The sequence below is a fragment of the Lontra canadensis genome, unplaced genomic scaffold, assembly GCF_010015895.1.
Source record: "Lontra canadensis isolate GAN:19392208 unplaced genomic scaffold, GSC_riverotter_1.0 scaffold16, whole genome shotgun sequence".
Lineage (NCBI taxonomy): Eukaryota > Metazoa > Chordata > Mammalia > Carnivora > Mustelidae > Lontra > Lontra canadensis.
The window spans coordinates 21941590-21962668 of NW_022631010.1; the positions used below are offsets into that span (position 1 = coordinate 21941590).

The window sequence follows — 21079 nt, forward strand, 5'->3', positions numbered from 1 at the left end:
TTGATTTCATTTCTAACAGCTTACTTTCAGCTTCCTGCTTAAGTCACCTTTGCTTTACTTCTCTCTCTTTTTAAGTTTATTTTTTTGTTTATTTAAGCCAACTCTACACTCAATATAGGGCTCGAAATCACAACCTCAAGATCAAGAGTCAGCACGCTCTTCCAACTGAGCCAGCTAGACAGCTCCTTGATTTGCTTCTCTTTTGAACCTTTGGAGGAAGTTTAAAGAGTTGTGTCTCACCTCCACCACTAATCCCCTTTCTCTATTGTCTTATAACATATGTTAACGTAATCATTCCCAAAGTTCTATTCCTTGCCCAAGTGGAGACAGACTGATTTCCAGGCAATTATCAACACCCACTGAGTGTCATTTTCAGTATATAAGTTGTTGGTGTTTTTAGGGCCTAATCAAAGAAATTGAAGCACAATCTGTGGATATGAGGAAATCAAGTAGCCAACAAGGAGCAAGGAGTGAGGCTGACAAGGAGCCAGTGCAGATCCAAAAACAGTTCTGTATCCTTCCAACACTGCACCCACAACAGCTGTTGATAGCTTATTATATTAGTTATGGAAAGATCCCAAGACACTGAACAAAGGATTTAATAAGGATGGCACACAGTGTCATGGAAAGGCCTTCCAGAATACAGAAGCACTGTTCCTTCTTAGAGGAAAACACATCTGTATTTCCCCACAGTGATATCATATAATCAGTTGAGGAGACACATTACAATGTGCAGATATAATCCAAGCTGGAATTCCTACATACTGTGCCTGAAAGACAGAAGTTAGAGACACCAAAAGCCTAATTATGGGCCTTCTAGGTTCCTGACTTCTTTTATAGAAAGCCTCAGAAGAGAGACCCCTTCCTAATGTTTAATCAGTAAAATAAGTGCATCTGTCAGTCTGAGAAGTTATGCTGAAGCCTTAATGAATGCTTGTAAATCAATATAAACCCCCAAGTGAACAAATGGCATAATATGGCATTTATTTTTCTCATAAAGAATGTCACGATGTCTTTAATCTCTTGTGGGGTAAGAAGAAAAAAAAGAAAAAAGAAAGGGGATTAGATGATTTACGGTTTTGTTTCATCCTCTACTACCAACCAAATGCAGCCATCCAGAGAGAACAGCTCCCATCATTCCAGTCACACTGGAACTCCAGCTGAGTAACAACTCCAAGTAAATGTAGGCCAGGTACCTCAACACCTGTACATCTTTGCTACCTGCCAACTAATACAGTTTCAGTTATGAAAGAACCCCATGTAGAAAGTCTGTTTCTAATACTGCTTTGCTCTCAGAAATATTTATACCTCAGTGATAAAATCTAGGAAACATCCTTTACCACATTACTAAAGTACGTTGAGTCCCTTAAAAGTATCTGAAGTGACTGCATTCTCAATATTACTGTGAAATTTGAAAAATGAATTGAAATGTTTTTGCCCCAAATTATTCCACTCATGGCATAAGTAACAGAACAGATGCTGACATTTTACATGTAGATGGTTTCTCAGTGAAGCAGCATTTAATTAAAAATGGGGATTTGAGAGATTTCAGAAAATTTCATGTTCACCCTAAAAATACCAACCATTTAGTTTATTTTCTTTTTTTATGAGTAAGCTAGCATGCTAGTCTAGTATTGTTCCGTTTCATTATTACTAAATGGTATAGAGCCATTTAAAAAATGTTATTAAAGTGGAAAGTCTCTCAAACAAAATCATATCATCTTTCTCCAGACACACATGATTTTAGCAGAGTTCTATACTTTATATAGAACTTTGCAAATATGCAAAGGATTTTAGCCATGAAATGTTCTGGTAATTGGTAAAACAGGCCCTTGGAGATTTCACATGGTTGCAATTTTATACAGACTTGGTAAAATGTTGAAGAAACATAGCGGACACTTGCAGATGCATAGCAGAAATCTGCAGATGAATTTCTCTTTTAATCTGAAAACTGAACAAAAGGCATAAATCCAAAGGTTTGAGTAAAACACCTTCATTCTGGGACCAGAAAAATCAGGCCTCTATTTTGATCAAAAGTGGAGAAGTAGCAAGTTGGCGTTCTGTTGACCTCCATTATAGCCTGGCTCTCCTCTTCTTCCTCATCCACTTTCCGGCAAAAATTGTTCATTTTAAAGATTTTAGAAGGTGAGTAACCAATCCCATCATAGTCTATCACTGTTATTTTTCTTTATACTATTTCATGTCTTCAAACTAGATCAAAGCCTAGTGAAAATGCTGAAAGTATGCACAACGGCAGAGAATGCTCACAAACCTTGTTCCTGCGAGGAGAAGAGTTTTGGTGGCAGGTAACAGGGAATGTAATTCACAGGCACAACTATAAATAAAAGTACAAGTGGTAAAAAGATTTCCATAACACTTGGAGGCAGGACTTGATAAATATACGAAATGGAAGAGATTTAGAAACTGAATCTTACATACTTTTTATTCTTAAAAAAGATTAAAATTTAATTGCTGTTTTTAACTGAAAACAAAACAAAACAAAACCAAAAAACCAGTAGCTTGCAACTTAAAGCTTACTCAGTTATTGATTCAAGTATTTACTGAATGTTTTCTCCTGCGGTGCACCATTCTAGGAGCCAAGAATCTGCAATGTCCCACTCCTAAAGCTTATATTCCAGTCGGGGATACCAAGGAGCTTCCACCAAATAAACTAAAATGTTTGATACAATATCTTACTGAACGAACCTTATCTTAAAATGTATTGCTGACCTGACAGGAACCTGGAAATTGGAAAGAACATCAAAGCTGGCTTGTACCTTTGGAGTTCTGCAAACCCTTGGGATTCTTAAAGTTTTTCTGATAATGAAAAAATTTTAAGTATGCTAAAATTAAATTAATGATTGATATTTATCTTATTGATATTGATTGATAGTTTTTCTTTTTCCATCTTGTTTAAGAAAATCTTCCCTAACTCAAGGTCTTAGACGTGTTTTTAGAAAATGTTTTCTTCTAAAAATTTTAAAATCTTTTCACATTTCAGTATTGTATCTGTCTGTGAGCATGGTGAGAGGTAGGGATTCTATCTAATTTTTCTCCGTATAGCTGAATACTTGTCCACAAGCATTTGTTCAACAATGTATTCTTTCCTTGTCAGAGCTGAAATGCCAAGTCTTTCATATTTCACAATTCCATGCCTGTGTGGATTCAATATGTATTTTATATTCCATTCCATTAGTTTTAGTTATCTATCCTTGTGACTAAAACTTTCTTTAAAAAACTCTTTAACACTTAATCACACAGCTTGTGGCCATCAGAATAAATGTCTTCTGTCTTTTTGGTAAGCTCTTAAGACAGACATGGCTATGATTTATTCATCTTTTTATTTCTTATAGCATAAATATCAGTATTTCTAGATTGCAAATTATTTGATGAAGTCAATAGCAATACTGCTTCCTAGCTATAAAGTCATAAACATTCCTCCCTCTACAATCATTACCTGAACATAACAAAATTCATGTATGTATTAGTTGTATTTTATTATTTTCTGTATTCTTGATGCTCTGCCACCTAGGGTTTTCCTGGGCAGGAAGAGACTGCCCCTCCTGGGGGTTAGTTAACTTCTAGGGATAGCAAATAGTTCCTGTGTCTTTCATACGTAAACCCACCAAAACAACACTCATACTTCCTAACTACCTCCTTTATCTAGTTGCTACACATTAAAGCTTAAGCACCCCAGGATCAAGAACCAAACAACCAGTCAATGCTCCAAAATCAGCTGAATTTATTCAAACTAGCCAATCCTAAATGTGCTTCACCAGCCTTGCCTTGAAACAACAATAAAGGCTGTTGCCTGTGTTTCCTTCTTTCTTTGTCTCGCGCCCCCTCCTGACCAACCCTGATGTTTCCCCATGTATCCCCCTTTACCCCAGCAAGGCATACCATGGCCCTCTTTCTACGGACCTATGAGTATAAACTTTTTTCACAACAATCATTTCCATGTCTTCACGTCTCGCCATACTTGAATAAAACAAATTCCCATTTTAAAATGAAGAAAAATAAATTTAGCTGTTATTTTCAGCAAACATGTAATAATGTAAATGAGAAAACAAATACTGTTAGCTTGCCAGTGATGAAGGAATTCAAGATTTTAGAAGCAGTTTATTATCCTAAACATTTGATAATTTGTAGGATTATTCAATGAGAAAGAAGGATACACTGAAATTGTTTGATCATTCTTTTTGCATGTCCTAAAGATCAGGCTACCATGAGTTTTATTTTGCACATTTATGAAGAAATTGTTCTCTTAAGAACAGAAAGTTAAATTCAGAACTGTGATAATCCTTAAACCTTATCATATTACAGTTTGTCCTTTTCACAGATGACAAGATGAACTATTGAACTGAGCGTACTGATTCTCTATATTAGTATTTCAAAGAAGAACAAAGTATTTGGAGGAGTTAATCACAACACAGAGTGCATCATATAAAATTACCTTACACAAGTTTATTAAATTGACCTATCCCATGCATACTCTGAAATGGGATCAAAACTAATCTTTCCAAAGGACAGACAAAAGAAGTAGGCACCCAATTTTCTTTCTTTTCAGTAAAAATAATTAAAACTTGTTCTTGTTTAAGTAAATTCAACTTACTGAAAATTCACTATTGCCTTTGACAGTATTACAATGATGATTTCCCTTGGATAATCTGTATATTGGACCCAAAGAAGCCATTTATTCCATAATGTATAAATAATTCTCAAATAGTTAAAAGGGGTCTGCAGTTGTAATTTGAACAGCAGTGCAGTAGAAAGGAGTAGACATAGCGCTACCACTGGAGTCAAAACACTTTGGAAGCCAGTTCCAACTTTGGTAATTACTTTCTAGCCAGACAATATGATTTCTCTATGTCTCGGTTTCTCCATTCCTCAAAGAGCATTTGTAAGACTTGGCCTGCTTACCACCCAGAATTAGGAAGGATGCCTCAAAGTTCTTTGTGAACTGTCAAATCACTTATAAATTTACAGTATTATTATTTAAAATTATTACATATATCTATATATCATTTTATATATATATAAAGAATTTTAAATCATTTTTAAAAGAATCAAAAATTTGAGAAGCACAAATTGCTACTCAATAATTTATAAAACTAAGCACACAATTTTGTCGATCATTTTCTCACTGACTCTGCAAAGCTTCTACCACTGGCAGCTTTGAATACATAAAACAAAGATGTCCACTGTCTCTTAAGGACAACACTGCAGTATTTTAAGGCAACGAATGCATTATTCACTTATGGCTAAATGGTTTGTTCTTCTTTGTTCATGATCTATTCTAAATTAAAATACACACATTAAATACACAGTAAGATCATATTTCTTGGTCTTATCTATCTCATAGATAAATTATTTTATTCAACACCATTTTTCTATGTAAATTTTATAAGGTTTTGATGTTACTCCATCAACAATTTCAAAGAATATTAGAGATTGGTTAAATGTTACAAAATTATTAATGAAAACCAACGTTTGGTTGGTTAAAAAAAAACTGAGGGAAAATTTTAGCCTTCATTTATAATTTTAAAATGATTTTTAACATTTTAATAACACTCTGCACTCAACTTGTGCTTTCTAGTTTGTTTTTGTTTTCCTAAAAGATATCTGCACATAAGCATGATTATGGTGGAAAAGACTTGTGTGTGTGTGTGCATGTGGGTGTGAGCATACGTGTGTGTGTGTATGTGCATGCACGCACATGTGTGTAGCTAAAACTGCATAGCGCTTCCATGTGCACTGTTCTGTGCACCTGGCTTATGTGTTTTCATATTTATTCCTCCAACAACCCTATAATAGGGACTATTACTATCCACATTTTACAAAAAAGAAACTGACAGATTAACTTGCTCAAGGTCACCCAACAATTCACTGGCTAAGCCGGGATGCAGATCCAGAAAGTATGCCTCTGTAGTATGCCTCTGAATCTTAAAAATATAATACTCAGGGGAGAAAAGTAGCAAATACGGTCCATATACACAATGGAGTATGAGGCCTCCAACAGAAAGGATGAATACCCAACTTTTGTATCAATATGGGCGGGACTGGAGGAGATTATGCTGAGTGAAAGAAGTCAAGCAGAGAGAGTCAATTATCATATGGTTTCACCTACTTGTGGAGCATAAGGAATAACATGGAGGACATTGGGAGATGGAGAAAAGTGAGTTGGGGGAAATCGGAAGGGGAGACAAACCATGAGAGATTGTGGACTCTGAGAAACAAATTGAGGGTTTTGGAGGTAAGGGAGGTGTGGGGCTGGGTGAGCCTGGTGGTGGGTATTATGGAGGGCACATATTGCATGGAGCACTGGATGTGGTGCATAAACAATGAATTTTGGAACACTGAAAAGAAAAAAAATAAAATGGAAAAAAAAAAAAGAATACAATCACACTAATGAATCTATAGTAAACACATTAGCTTGGGTGATGTAAGCGGAAAGGGGACTGAGGATAAAAGATGAAAGATCAAAGTAAAATAAAAGGGGCTATGTGGACCAATGAACATGTGCTGTGAACTGAAAAACAGTATTATTTTGATGGTGTGCATTGGGGTTCTAAAAATTGAATGATAATAATAAAGCCAAATGGAATTGAAGTACATTTGAATTTAAAAAAAAATACAGATATATTATTTTTTAGAAGTCTAAAATCTAAATTACATGATACATGGTTTAAGGATACAGATATATGTGGTTAAACTATAAAGAAATCAAGGGAATTATTATTGAATAAATTAGGCACCTAGGGTGACCAGATGACAAAAGAAGGGAAGGGACCTGAGAAGAGCCTAGAGAGAACTGGTGTGGGAACCATTCTATTTCGTAAGTTAGGTAGTAGGCTCATTGGTGATCATTTTATTACTATGGCCCATTTATTACTTACATACAGGTCACAGCTTACCCTGTATGCATCATACATTTTATTGTAAAAAATTAATCTATAAGCTGTTCAGACTCTTTGACTTATTCTGGATTTGTGATATGTGTGAGTTGGATAAATCATTCTTCTCAGTTTCCAAAGTCAAGCAAATTTGGTCATGGATGGCAAATGCTTGGCATGAATATCACTCACTACTCCCTCCCATGGTGGACAGTGGTCATCAGCATGGCTTGCTTCCTCCCATGTCTGACCACTGTTTTAGGATCTTCTCCACATAGGGCTCTGAGAATTCATGACTGATTATGAACAGGTGGTTGGGGCTGCCACAGCAATTTGGCCAGAGGTAGCACCCCACCATCACTGTGCTAAAGGATTCCTAGAATTCTTGCAACTGGGAAACTCTCGGATTCCCAACTGGTAACACTGGTGACCCTTTTTCAAAGATGCAGTTACCTGTTAAGTTCGAAGCTTCAGTGGGACTCAGCTGTAACCAATGGCGGGCATCGGAGTCAGTCACAGCATCTGTGGGAGTATTCAGTTCTGGGTCTTCCTCACAGGTTGGCCATGGGCTCATGGACAGCTCTGCCTCATTGTTATAGCCCAGAGCTGTGTCACTACTGATACTTTCACCTGGCACAATGGAAGAACCAAAGTCTGAGATAACAAATAGCTGGAAATCAGAATATTCCCAATTACCAGCATGAAACTAAGCTGACAAGCAGGAACTGTTCAGAGGCTAGGGGCTTAAAAGCTGACATTGTGGGGATCTTGGTTAACAAAACAAAGCTCCAGGTGCAGGGCACTAATGGTCATCATGAGCTCCCCTACCTACCATGAAGTGACAATCTTTTCAAGGGAGGCTTCAATTCCGTTATCTCATATCCCCAAAAGATTACATCAAGTCCTTCAGCTTTCTACTGCAACCGACTCAACTACAATATGTGCACAGGTGGAAGGAGAAGATGGAAATTCCTTTCACCACAAATTCAAGTTTATTCTGCCAGCCACAATAGCCTAAGGATGTTTTTTACCTTGAGCTTGAGGTTTAGACCTAAACCCAGAGTGAATCACCCAGGCTCACAGGAGCTGAGGTGTCCAACTGCAAAAGACTTTTTCTAAAAGAAATTCTTCCCTTTAGACACTAAAAAGTTCTAATTTGTCATAATACAATGATGCTTTCAAAGGCTATTAAAGCCTAATAGAGTTATTTAGTCTGACACAAAACAGACCTAGACAGTCTGCTCCTCCAAGTCTTCTGTCTACTTCTTACCAGTTTTATGTGTCTACCCTTCCTGTCGGCTCACTCTTCTGTCTGCTCTTTGCATTCGCTGCTGACAGTCCCTCAGCCTTGCTGCTTCTAATCTGCTGTCCTCTCTTCATGTCCCAACAGCTGTAAGTTGTCCCAGCCACCAGGTAAACTGAAAGCTGCCCCAGTAACCAACCTGTCAGGTCCCTACTTCATTTGCCACAGAACTCTAAGCCAACAGGGTCTGAAGGTAGAGCCTAAGAGGAACTCCTCTGCCTTTACCAAAACTACCCTAGATCTGCAGTTGTTTCTACGCTTCTAAGAAGTGGGCAGCCAGGAAGCTGACTTCAGGGAAGCAGATTATTAGGGGCACAATTTACATACAGTATATAATATCTCTAAGGATCTAAATCAAATTTCATTTTTTTAAATACTTATACCATTGACTTCAGTGTACTTCTGAAGCATTTTGTCCCTAGCCTTTGGAATCTTCCTGGGGACGATCATTTTTCCTTCTGGGTCAGTTTACTCAACCAGCCACTGGTCTTACTTGTGCCTCTCACTTGGACGAAGGCCCAGGGTGGAAGGACAGGCTTCTGTGGCACATATAATGGACTGGATCTGTCTTACTGTATGTGTGGACTAACCATCCACCAATCCTGGGATTCCAGGAAAAAAGATGTCCCACTTCACAGCCATGTCTCCTCAAAGGATAAGATACCATACAAGTCAGAAAGTAGAAGGAAACAAAATAGATTTGACTCTAAAGTTGGATGAACAGAGACTGCCATTCCTGGAACTTACTCTTCTGTCTTTCCTTACATTTTCCTTGTGTCTGCTGCAAATCATCTTTTAAATCCAATTCAGCAGGGCTGCTGCTTCTTCGAACTAAGATCTTTAGACAAAAAGAAATAATGCATTGGTTATAGGAAAGTTCTAATTTTTATAAGACTGCTAAGTTTCTAGTCCACACTTCTAAAGAAAAAGAAACAAACAATAATAATAGCAACAAAAAATTAAATGATGTTTTCCATTTGAAGGATATGTGTTCACAAGTTACTATAATTGAATTATAAATTACTCAAGATCTGAAATTTTTGGCTTCTCCTTTGTCAAGTGACATCCAATTAAATTGATCTACTGAGAAGGGATGCCAGTTTCTATGGAAGTAATTTATTTTGAAGTTTTATTTGTACCTCTGCTTGAGCACATGTACATAAGGAAACCAATTCTGAAGAAGGCCTAAGTTACCATGGAATGGTGAGGGTGCTGGCAGAGAAGGTGTAAACTCCACCCAGACATCTAAAGGTCAGTCAGTGCCTCCTTGTTAAATGTGCAACAGACTTTCCTGAGCACCACTCCACACTGAACCTTGTGTTAAATAGAAAGGACTAAAACATTTGGAGGCAATCTCTACACTCCACAATTTGTAACTTGCTTGGAGAGACAAAACATACACATTACACAAAATGATTACAGTGTACATAAGCAAAATATGCAAGTAAACTCTCTCTAAAAGGTATGCAGAATAAAGTGTTACCTTAATTGGCTCACAGTTACAGGAGAGCTGTTCAAGAAGGCAACAGACATGAAGTGGTAGAGAGAAGGCAGGAGGGGATTCAAGGCAGGAAGCACTGAGTGGTAATCAGCAAGTTCTATGTGCAGGAAAAGAAGCTGATTATATAGCAGGCCATGCAAGGCAGTCAGGTGAAGAAGGAAAATGTTAAGAAGAAAATGCAGACCACCCTCTAAAAGAGGTAGCTGCCAACTGGCCTTCAACATCAGGCTTACAAATTTCAACCCAATATTGATAAAATGAGCAACTGTATATCCCAGACAATAGTTTACTGTGATTAAAAATATAACTAGAAAGATAAGTCTAATAGTTATCTGTGGGATAGATTAAAATTCAGAAGAGAATTGCTATGGAACTGTTCTAGTGATTAAGGAATGAAAGGATAAGGCTTTGATGGTGGAAAAGGAGAAGAAAAGACAAATAAGAAAATGCTATAGAATGACAGACAAGAGCTTATATGAGAGCTGTATATGGGAGTGGAGGAAAATTAAATCACAAAAGGGTATGAATCTAGGGGGCCATGAGAACGATGGTGACAAAGGAAGGAGAGAAGGAAGGAGAACAGCAGGAAGGAAGGATGGAAAGAAGGAAAGAAGGAAGCGTAAGAACCAAGGAACTTGAGAAGATTTCTGATATTTCGATATTTTGGGCTAAATATCCAAAGCAAATATATTGTAAGTGGGCACCAAAACTCCAGGACTAGTGAGATAGAGGAGAAACTCAGGAATAAAGATGTAACATTTAAGGTCCTCCAGGGCAAAGTGCATAAAAAACCTGGGGTTCAATGAGCCCACTAAAGGGAAGACCACTAAACAAGCAAACAAATGAAAAAGAGGGGTTGAGATGTATGATTAAAAGACAGAATAATTATGAAGCTAAAACAAAGAAGTATGTCATGGATTAAATATTCAGAAGACTACTACCACATGAAAAAAATATTGCCCAGCCTTAAAGAAGGATGATACAGGGCACCTGGATGGCTCAGTCAGTTAAGCATCTGCCTTCGGCTCAGGTCATGATCCCAGGGTCCTGGGAACGAGTCCCACAACAGGTTCCCTGTTCTACAGGGAATCATCTTCTCCCTCTGCCCCTCCTCCCACTAGTTCTCTTAATCAATCTCTCTCTCTCTCTCTAATAAATAATCTTAAAAAAAAAAAAGAAGGATGATATATGCCTAATGTGATAACAGAAATATACCCAGGATCTTTCCTTAACTAAAAAGCAGAATGTGGGCACGTCAGCTTCTGACTACATTTCCTCCAGCTATAGAACTAGATTTTACACCAAAATTTCAGGCTCACAGGAAGTAGAATAAACCTTCCAGTGATCCACACTCTGCCTCCAACCCCTCCCACAAAGTGAGCAGAAACCAGAGCAGTGAAATGGGGCTGCTGTAAGGGTAAATCTAGTATCACCACTGCCAGTGGCAAAAGGACCAAGAGTCTAGGATTAAAGTAGCACTCCTTGGTTCCTGGAAGAAACAAATACACGTGTTGTCCTGGTGAAACTCCATCACTTCAGACATTCAGATCTATAGATTAAGGTCCATCAGCTAGGAACTCACAATAAAATATCACCAAGCACCCAAAGAAATAAATCATCATGTACAAGAGTTTCAGAAACAACAAATATCTGTCTTATACCCCATCCCCACCCCTAAGGATTTCAGATAATCAGAAAAAGAATCTAGAATTGTAATTTGTAACTGTTTTAAAGGAATAAAAGATGGGAATCACAAAAGTGAGCAAGCAACAAGAGCTTACTAGAAATTTCAAGAAATCTTTAAAAAGAATTAACCTGAACTTTCAGAAGCAAAAGTTATAATGTTTGAACTAAAAACTCAGGGGAAGTATTAAACAGCCAACTCCATATAAGTAAAGAGAGGAACTATCGAACTGAATGAAAGACAGATCTGATGAATTACCCAGAATGTAGAAGAGGGCCAAGAAGAGTGGAAAATATGAAAGGAGACAGAACATGGAAGATAAAAATGAGAAAGTCCAAATGTATTTCTACTCAAAATTCCAGGAAAAAAAAAAAGAGCTGAAAGAACAAAAAGAGGCAATATTTGAAGAAACGATTATCAAGAATTCTCCAAAACAATGGAAGAACAAGCATTCACAGATGCATGACATATAGCATATACAAAAATGACAAATGTATAAACCAAAAGAAAATGCACCTAAATATAATGCAGGAAGACTGAAGGGCAAGGACAAAGAACAGCAAAGAACAACAACTAGACAGAGTGGACAGAAGAATTCTCAGTAGCAACAATGAAAGACAAAAGATAGTAGAAAAATAGTTTTCAAAAGAAGGTGGGCAGAAGGGAGAAAGAAATAGGGGAACTATAGTAATTAAGATGTTATACTACTCTCCACGGAGACAAAGTAACCAATGAGTCAAGATAAATATATATGAGAGAAAGGTATCATTTCATATCAATGAAGGAAAAATGAGTTCAATAAATGAGACCTAGGACAAGTGGTTATCCATGTGAGAAAAAATAAAATAAAATTAGATCCTACCTCACTCCATAAACAAGAATCAACTCCAGATGGATGAAAGACCTAAATGTGTACAGCAAAACTGAAATACGTATAAGTATTCTTATGCTTGTAGAGCTGGCACTTTAAGATTTTTATAAAACCTAACCATAAAAATGGTTAACAAAAATACCAAATTTAAAAAAAAAAAAAAAAAAAAAAAAAAAAAAAAAAAAAAAAAAAAAAAGAACTTCTGTTCATCAAACAGGATACCCTTGGGAGAGAAAATGTAAGCCATGTGCTGGAAAAAGGTATTTGGAGAAATATAATCAAAACAGGATCAGTCTTTAGACTGTATAAAGAATTAGTACAAATAAAAGAGAAAAAGACAAAAAATCAATATAGGAAAATGGCAAAGACACCACATGAAACACATGGTCAATCAACATGTGGAAAGATTTTAAACTTTATTAGTCTGAGAAATGCAAAATAAAATGAGATCCCATTTTTACCCATCTGACTCATAAAAATTTTTAAATCTGACAACTGCAAGTGTTGATTTGTATGAATGGGAACTCTTGACACATTGCTGACAGAAAAATAAATGGTGTAATCACTTCAGAAAATACACATTCTCTCATTAAAAAAATAAGGAAAACTAAAGGATATAATATTTGGAAATACATACATATATAGAGAAAAACTACAGAGCAAAGCAAAGACATGATAAACACAAAGCCAACATAATGCTGCTCTCTGAGGGGACAAGGAAAGAACCTATAGGCTAAAGCAACATCACCTGAAAAATTCTAGTTCTTAAACTGGGCAGTGGATGTGTAGGTGTTTGATTGTTGAAATATACATACACATATATCCAGAATATACATACATAAACTGGTATATGCCCCTTTAAAAAATAAAGACAGAAATAAAGACTGGTTATCTTCCATGCAGGAGGACTAGGGAGCAGCTTTCTCTGTTTATTTTGTACCTTTCTGTAATGTTTGAGTTTTCCATTAAAATATACTACATATTTTTAAAAAATGACTAAGCAGGAGTTATCTGAGTGCATGAGATATGGACTACTTTTCAATGTTCTTCTTTATACTTTATATTCAGTCTAAAACCAATACATGCTATTTTACATTTTTCTAAAAAAGAAATCATAACTGATCTTTGCAAAAACTCACTTAGCTAGCATCTCACGTTAGGTGGAACATACTACTAAAAGCAGTTATCAGGAAGAGGGAATCTGAATATGTTTGACAGGAAAGGATACCTGCTTAAAAATATAGAGTGGTATGTACAGACCAGAAGGTAAATTCCATTTTCCCACTAATTTTTTCTATTTTTGTGATGTGACTGTAATTTTACACAGAAAACAAACAAGTCTACAGAGATCTCAATAACTAATCACCAATCACAATAACCAATAGCCAATAACCCATCCAAAGGGAGAAATGTTTTAAAAGAAAGTATTGCTGGGGCACCTGGGTGGCTCAGTAGGTTAAATATCTGCCTTCAGCTTAGGTCATGATCTCAGGGCCCTGTGACCAAGCCCTGCTTTGGGCTCTCTCCTCAGTGGGAGCCTGCTTCTTCCTCTCCCACTCTCCCTGCTTATGTTCCCTCTCTCGCTATCTCTCTACAAAATAAATAAATTAAATCTTTAAAATAAATAAATAAAGGTATAGCTGCTACTAATAAATTTATTTTGCCCAACAATTTATGTTTATTTTTAATAACAAACTATAGTTCGAAAATATCTTACTGTTATTCCTTCATGTTCTTTCTTCACATGTCCTTTATTTTCTTGAATAGCCTTGGACTCTGAAGAACTCAAAGTCTGTACGTTTTCTACCTTTTGACCTAGAGATGTGGGGGGAAGATTTACAAAATAAAATTTCAGATGATAAAATTAGAAAAAGATTTTTATGTATGAGTAATAAATCAAATTTAGATATCCTAAGATATGTAAAAACAGAAATTATGGATCTGGCAAACTGGTAGCCTACGGGTCAAATCTACTCTAAAGAATCTTTGACCCCAGGGAGAGTGGACTGAATGCTATTCACTGTTGCCAACAAGGTCCACTCAGCACATTATGTTAGTGCAGGGGAGGGCAGCCAAGACCTCTCCTGGGGGCCTTCAGAAAGGGATCTCAGAGGAAAGCTACCTGAGTTGGCCAGGTGAACTGACAGGAAAATAGAGCAGTACAGTGGCTCAGTATTACTCAAGAATAAAGATTGGGGAGAAAAAGCAAAAATAACCAGTTCAGTAATAAAAAAGGGAGTACTGCCACACAGCCTATAAATATTCAAATGATAAGAGGCCAATAAATTTGAAAAAAAAAAAAAAATCAATGGAAAAAACTCCCAGAAAAACATATCTTAATCTGAATCAAAATATGGAAAGGAAGTATCTCAACAGTCTTAAAATGATTTATAAATTTGAATGGTATCTAAAAATCTTCCTAGAAGAAAACTCCAGGGAACTGGTGGATTCTACAAAATATTTCAGGGGGAAAAAAAATCATAGCAGTCTTACACAAAACCTTTTGGAGAATAGAAAATCTTTCAGATAATACATCTCTCAAGTTATTTCTTAATTGTATTTTCTTATTTCAACAAGATCTCTAAGAGGGAACACTTGCCTACTCTTTTGATGAGGCTATGAGGTAACTTACTGATAAAGAAGCTGGTTTATTTACTTAACTGATGAAACTAGAACTAAATGATAATAAGCACACTCACTGACACAACTAAAACACACGCTATCCCTGAAAAATACATTGTTTGCTGTTTAAAGGTCTAGCCATCTGGCTCTTTGCCTTCCATGCTCTGCTGTTGCTGAAAGGTTTTGGAGACACTGTGTGGATGGATGTTATCCCAAGTTATTGTTTCAACTTCAGCAGAGTCCACTAGCTGCTAATAAACTTTCTCACAAGTCTGGCCAGGCCTCCATGCTCATGGTCACCTTTTATGGCTCTCCTCACACAGCCCTTTCCCATGCGCCCCTCCCTGTCCCCCACTCCCCAACTTCGCTGCTCTTGCTGACCCTGTGGTGTAGCATTCTCATGTCCTACCTATTGCAGTCCCTCTGGACTTCTCTCCAGTCCTCAACAGGCTACTCTTAAAAGAGGTGCACCTAACTATATATAATTTAGATAAATGTATTAAAATAAACTGAAAATGTTTCATTGCCAGAAGTTACATCATCGCAATCAACTTAAAAAGAAAGTTCCCTTAAAAATAAATGAAGTCAGGTTAGAATAAATGTAGAATGCAGTCCGGCCTGCAGCTCCTTCCCAGCCAGGACCTGCAGCCCTGTGTAGGGAACTGCTGCTACTCCATACCCTGAGGAGAATCTGAGCACAGCGGCTCAGTGACGTCAGGTGTGCTGCTACTCCGCGTGAGGTGCTGCTGCTCCACGGCCAGACAGCCCGATTCAGCTGCAGGTGCATTTTCTGACTGCTGACATTCTTCCACCTCTATGGGCATGAACACAAAACATGCAGAGATGTATTACAAGAATTTTCAAAATAATTTCACCACTTGAACCAACTGATTCTAAAAATGTAGTTTTAGATACCCCCCAACAAAAATTACACAGTAAGACAATCTGCATTCGCATTGTAAAGTTTTCTACACTTGTTAACGGTGATATTCCACTCCAAGAATACATTTTAAGTTCTGCAAAACATTTTGATTTTCAAAGTGAGGGGAAAAAAAAGAGAGAAAAATATGCTGAAATGGTTATGAACTGTAAAAGTCAGTTGGAATTTTAGGGACAAGCATGCCAAGGAATGAGAGAATGAGGAGATACACGGAATAGGCAATTTACACTTGAGGAGAGGAGAAAGTCACATACACACTCCTCTCTAGGAAATGGGAATTTCAATTCTATTACTCCTTTTAACAGATAAATGCACAAGTGTCCAAAATAAAATACTGGGTAATTCCTTAATAGCTTATACCACCAAGTGCAAAGTTAAGTTAATCACTAAAGTACAAAAATGATCCACTTGTATTTTTAGAGAATCAATATATAAATGCCATAAAATAGAAAACCACAGATGAGTACTGACCACCGGACAATGTCAGCTAGCATCATTATGAAATACAATATCCTAGAGAATGAGTTCTCTATTCTCTATGTGGCTCCAGAGAGGTCCCTCTAAACTTAAGATCTGTCTGCACCACTTCTCTCCTGCCGTGGTCCTCCATCACTGTACAGTCAAGCCTATGTTCCTCACAGTGAATACAGAGATCCCCCTGACCTCACCCTACATATGTGATCCCCTACACATGTAACACACCACACAGGTGACCCCCCTCACTCACTCTAGTCTCAAGCAGTGCTAGCCCACCTGTGCCTGCTACTCTCCCTTCAGCTGCTCACTCCTCCATGCTAACTTCTGACCTGTTCCTGCCTGCCTCCCTGCCTCCTGTGCTGCTGAAACGCCCCTCCTATTGGACTTGACATGTGGTCCTGCATATGAACCCCACCGTTGCAGCTCTCAGCAGACTCCACACTCACTCACAGAATTGTGAAACTTTACGTCTAGATAGCTAGAACGTATTTCCAAAAATTTTAATTAACTGAAGTTTCACTCCTTCTAAAAAGAGACAGACCAAAATTCAGCCTGTATCATCTTACCTGGCAGTGTTACCCACTTTCTCACCTGAAATGAGGCTCGCTGCCCATGCCACCCTCAGTCTAACCCTTTACTCCAAAGATAAGCCAAAGTGCTGGTTCTCCCTGATCAGGAAGCTATATGTCAGAAGATTCTAACTGTAATACACAGGACTTCAACAAAAGCTTGCTGTTTTTACTATCCAAATAAAAATTCCATTTTAAAGTACACTTTTACAAGTTACGAGACTTTGAAACTATAAAATTTGTGTGCTGCTTCGCTTATAATTCAGAGTACCAGGCCACAGTCTAAATTTTAGAAACCCAAGGGAAACTGAACTTAGGGCATGAGCAAACAAAGGCCAAGGCAGCAAGAACACACAGATCCATTAAAGCATGGCTTTTCCAGGTTGTCTTTGCCCTTCTCTTCTCTTGAATAGTCAACTGTTCATTTTCCCGCAGAGAGACACAAGACATGTGTACATATCTGTGATGTCCCCACATGGCCCCAAGCACAGACTAGGCCCTTTTCACAGGTCTGCTTCTAGGTTCTTTGGCATTAGGCAACAAAAGCCAGATGATACCATGGGACCGGCCCCTTCCGGCTGTCTTCCTTCATTGTTTATTCTAATTATGCAAGACACTGAAACCTTCTGGGTTAATGAACCTACTTGTTAATCTAATATCAGTAGAGGGAGCCCAAGAGCTTCCTAATTCTCTAAAAAATAATTGGCAAGTGCCAATTTTTATGGACAGTGGGAAGAGTTGGTTTTATTCACTTAAACTTGGTTTCAAAAGCTGGTAGATATTGGCTTCTGGGCTAGGAACAGAAACAAATAAAAGCAAGGCCAACACTGGCAGTATCATTTTAAAGATAAAGAACATCGCCATCTGGTGGGATACAGGACAGCCACAGCACCATGGCTTCCAAATTCGAGTGTCCCCACTGGTCCTCAACACAACAGACTGGCCAAGAGCCTGCCATTACCAGCTGGTGTGCCCTCCAAACAGACTGGCCTAATGCAGCTTTAAGGCTTTGTTTTTGTGAAACTGTTGGTAGGGACTTCTCAGATGGAGCAAGTCCAAGCCCACAGAAATCACCGGAAGTGGTAAGGATGGGAACATCCATGATGAAAGTGGAAAAGAAGAGAAGAATCACAATGTCAAACGTGCTGTTAGGGCTGCTGTGCCACTTGTGCTCTGAGCTACTCCTACAGTTGACTGTTAAGTGACAGAGTGTGGAAAATAAATTCTCATCCCACAATTAAAACTCAATCTCCGGATCTGCAAATGTACACTTCTTGGCTTTTTCTCACAATTTATGCTAAGTATATACTCAATATGTCTTGCATAATGAACAAATGAATACCAAAAACATTTTGTTAGTACTTTTTCTTTTTTTTAAACAGTTCTTGAGCTCCCTCTGCTGGCTTTTTATTTGTTAAGAAAGCTTCTTGTTAAAGCTGCTCCCATTCCAAGCTGGGAGCAGTTGTTTTTTCATAACAAATTAAGACTATTTTAACACCAATATACAAATATCAAGATATAGGATTATCTGATAATCAAACAGAAATGAACAACTTGAGTCATATAAAAATTACATATACATTCTGGTAGGTCTAATGAATTTTCTCTTTTGAATATCACACAATTTGTTTGTATCATATCAAAGAGCTAAATTCTATCTCAGGCTCACCAAATCATTCACTTTCTCTCAAGCACTGCTAACCCAATAACCAAAATTTTAAAAGTACTAACCTTCTAGCTTCTTGACAGTGTAAGTTACACAACACTAGTATTAAATTGTTGCTTTCTAACGCTCCATTCGAAACACCAGGAAAATGACCAAATTAGAATTACTTCATTTTTTTCCCACTGAGAAAAAAATCCACATGATTAAATTAACTGTGCAAAGTCTTTAGAAACTTCTATTTATTCCAGATGTCTGACTACTTTTCAAAGAAATTTCACTCACTCTTTAATCTAAGGCTTCCTTAACCAATCTTATTAAATGAAGTGCGAGACTCATTCTTCAATTACCAAAATTCTGGGTTTCATTTACCCCTCATACAGAGTTGCAAAGGCAAAATTAATAGTGTAATTTCCATTTAAAGCATGGTACATGATACTGACTTGGCCCTACAAAAAGCACAAGAGATATAAGTCAACTCAACATCTTGGGGTTTCTTAGGAGGTCCAACTATGAGTCAGTCCATACGCAGGTACTACCTGAAAGCCTGAGAAGCAGAAGCAGAAGCAGCTAAGTACCACTTAGGTACCACTGAGTCTCTTTTAGAATGAGGGAAGATCATTGATCCTCTAATTACTACTATTACAGTGGCCCCAAAACAAAAATAAAACCTATCATTTACATGGCCTATAAGCACTACAGATTGATAAATGTCCCAAAATAAAACCAGTTAAAATTGTAAAACTGCTGGAAGGAATTGTTCCCACAAAGGAGAAAGAGGAAAATCACCGAAACTGCCAGTTCTACCTCCCACATGTTTATGTAGCTATTCATATAAATGGAATACAGGTGGTTATTACTTTCCCAACCAAAAGTCTGATGCCACCAAATAAAGAACCCTATAGGGACTAGAATAAATATAATAGTGGCTGAAGGTAAGTAATTCTCTACTATTTATATTATTTAAAGCAATTTTGGCATGTTGTATAGTCATACAGACTAGAAACAAGAAATGTTAACAAATGAAAACAAAATTAGTAATCATTTTTATAGTAAAGAACTTGTGGCCAGAAAGTCAACATTAATAGTATCTGCATAGTATGGATAGGTGGATATACATCGATCTACCCATATGTATACTTAGCAACAGTAATCAAGATAGGTCAACACACTAGGATTTAAATTGGAACACAAATTTAAATACTCTGGAGTGCCAACATTCTCTAGTGAGAATGTACAATCTAAGACAGGACTGATACACACTGTTCTTGGCCTAGTCTCTTGATAGGACAATTCCAAAGGAAAACAGCATCACCTTAATAGTAAAGAACAAATGGCATCAGACTAAGGAGAAGCTTGCTACGATAGTTGTCAGATGAAACACAAGGAAAAGCGGATTGTCCTCAATGTCACTATGCTGCTAAGTCCCTTTATCCTTTGTGCTATAAAACCAGAAATAAGGACGACAAAGGCAGGAAAATACTGACTCAGCACGTCCTGCTTCATTTCACTCCAAATCAGGGTCTCCCAACCTCAGCACTATTGATACTTTGGGTCAGATAATTCTTCATGAGGGGGCCGTCCTGAGGAGCCAGTGTGGCTGGTTAGCAGCATCCCACTAGATGTCAGTGGCACTGCCCCAGCAGTGACAACAAGACTCTAGACACTGCCAAATGTTCCCTGCGGGGGGAAAAGTCATCCCCAGTTGAGAACCACTGTTTTAAACCACATTTGATTTTTCTTTAAAAAAAATATATATATATATTTATTTATTTGACAGACAGAGATCACAGTAGGCAGAGAGGCAGGCAGAGAGAGAGGAAGGGAAGCAGGCTCCCTGCTGAGCAGAGAGCCTGATGTGGGGCTCGATCCCAGGACCCTGAGATCATGACCCAAGCGGAAGTCAGAGGCTTTAACCCACTGAGCCACCCAGGCGCCCCTACATTTAATTTCTGCTGGAACTACGTACCTATATGGGGGAAAAAAGGGAATGTGAAACACAAAAACTTTCCACCATGAAAAGAACTCCTTTTGGGTACGTATCAGCTGAATATCAGACAAATAGAAAGCAAACTACTTAAAATACTTTATTAATCATTTCTAGGCAGTAGTACTTCTTTGAAAACCAAATTATCAACTAGTTAATGCTCATAAGTAATTTAACTGACCGGTGACCATATTACCATTCTTACTGTGTTTCACCTTTGGTACTTACTACAGAAAAGTATTTTCTAAGAAATGTACTCCTCAGTCTCAATAAAATGGACTTCTTCCCTCATATTCTGCTAATTAAATAATATGGTATCTTACACACTTATCAGGGAAATGAAGATTTGTTTCTGCTTTGCTTCACTTCAGTACGGCATGATTTAGTGCTACAGAAAGTCACAAGCAGGCTATCTCTGATACTAAATAAATACTATCTATAATACCATCTTTCTGAAAAATAAAAAGAACACAAAAACTTGTCCCTCTTTAACATGAAGATTCGGTTCATTACAGAATCATTGCAAAGTAACTTGACATGGGCTTAATTATTCACTGTAGAGCAAAGAA

General features: G+C 37.5%; 1 protein-coding gene across 9 annotated transcripts in view; it reads right to left on the bottom strand.

The window, feature by feature from the left end:
* Positions 1-21079, bottom strand: part of RALGAPA2 (Ral GTPase activating protein catalytic subunit alpha 2) — a 311877-nt gene that overhangs the window by 171404 nt on the left and 119394 nt on the right. For 6 of the 9 annotated variants that reach the window (XM_032859298.1, XM_032859302.1, XM_032859305.1 and 3 more), the window contains 4 exons: positions 15554-15688; positions 13970-14067; positions 8944-9034; positions 7347-7523 (listed from right to left, as the gene is read on the bottom strand). In XM_032859298.1, coding sequence (XP_032715189.1) covers positions 7347-7523; positions 8944-9034; positions 13970-14067; positions 15554-15688 — 501 coding nt within the window. The remainder of the gene's footprint in view (positions 1-7346; positions 7524-8943; positions 9035-13969; positions 14068-15553; positions 15689-21079) is intronic. The other 3 variants (XM_032859300.1, XM_032859303.1, XM_032859299.1) reach the window with 2 other exon arrangements.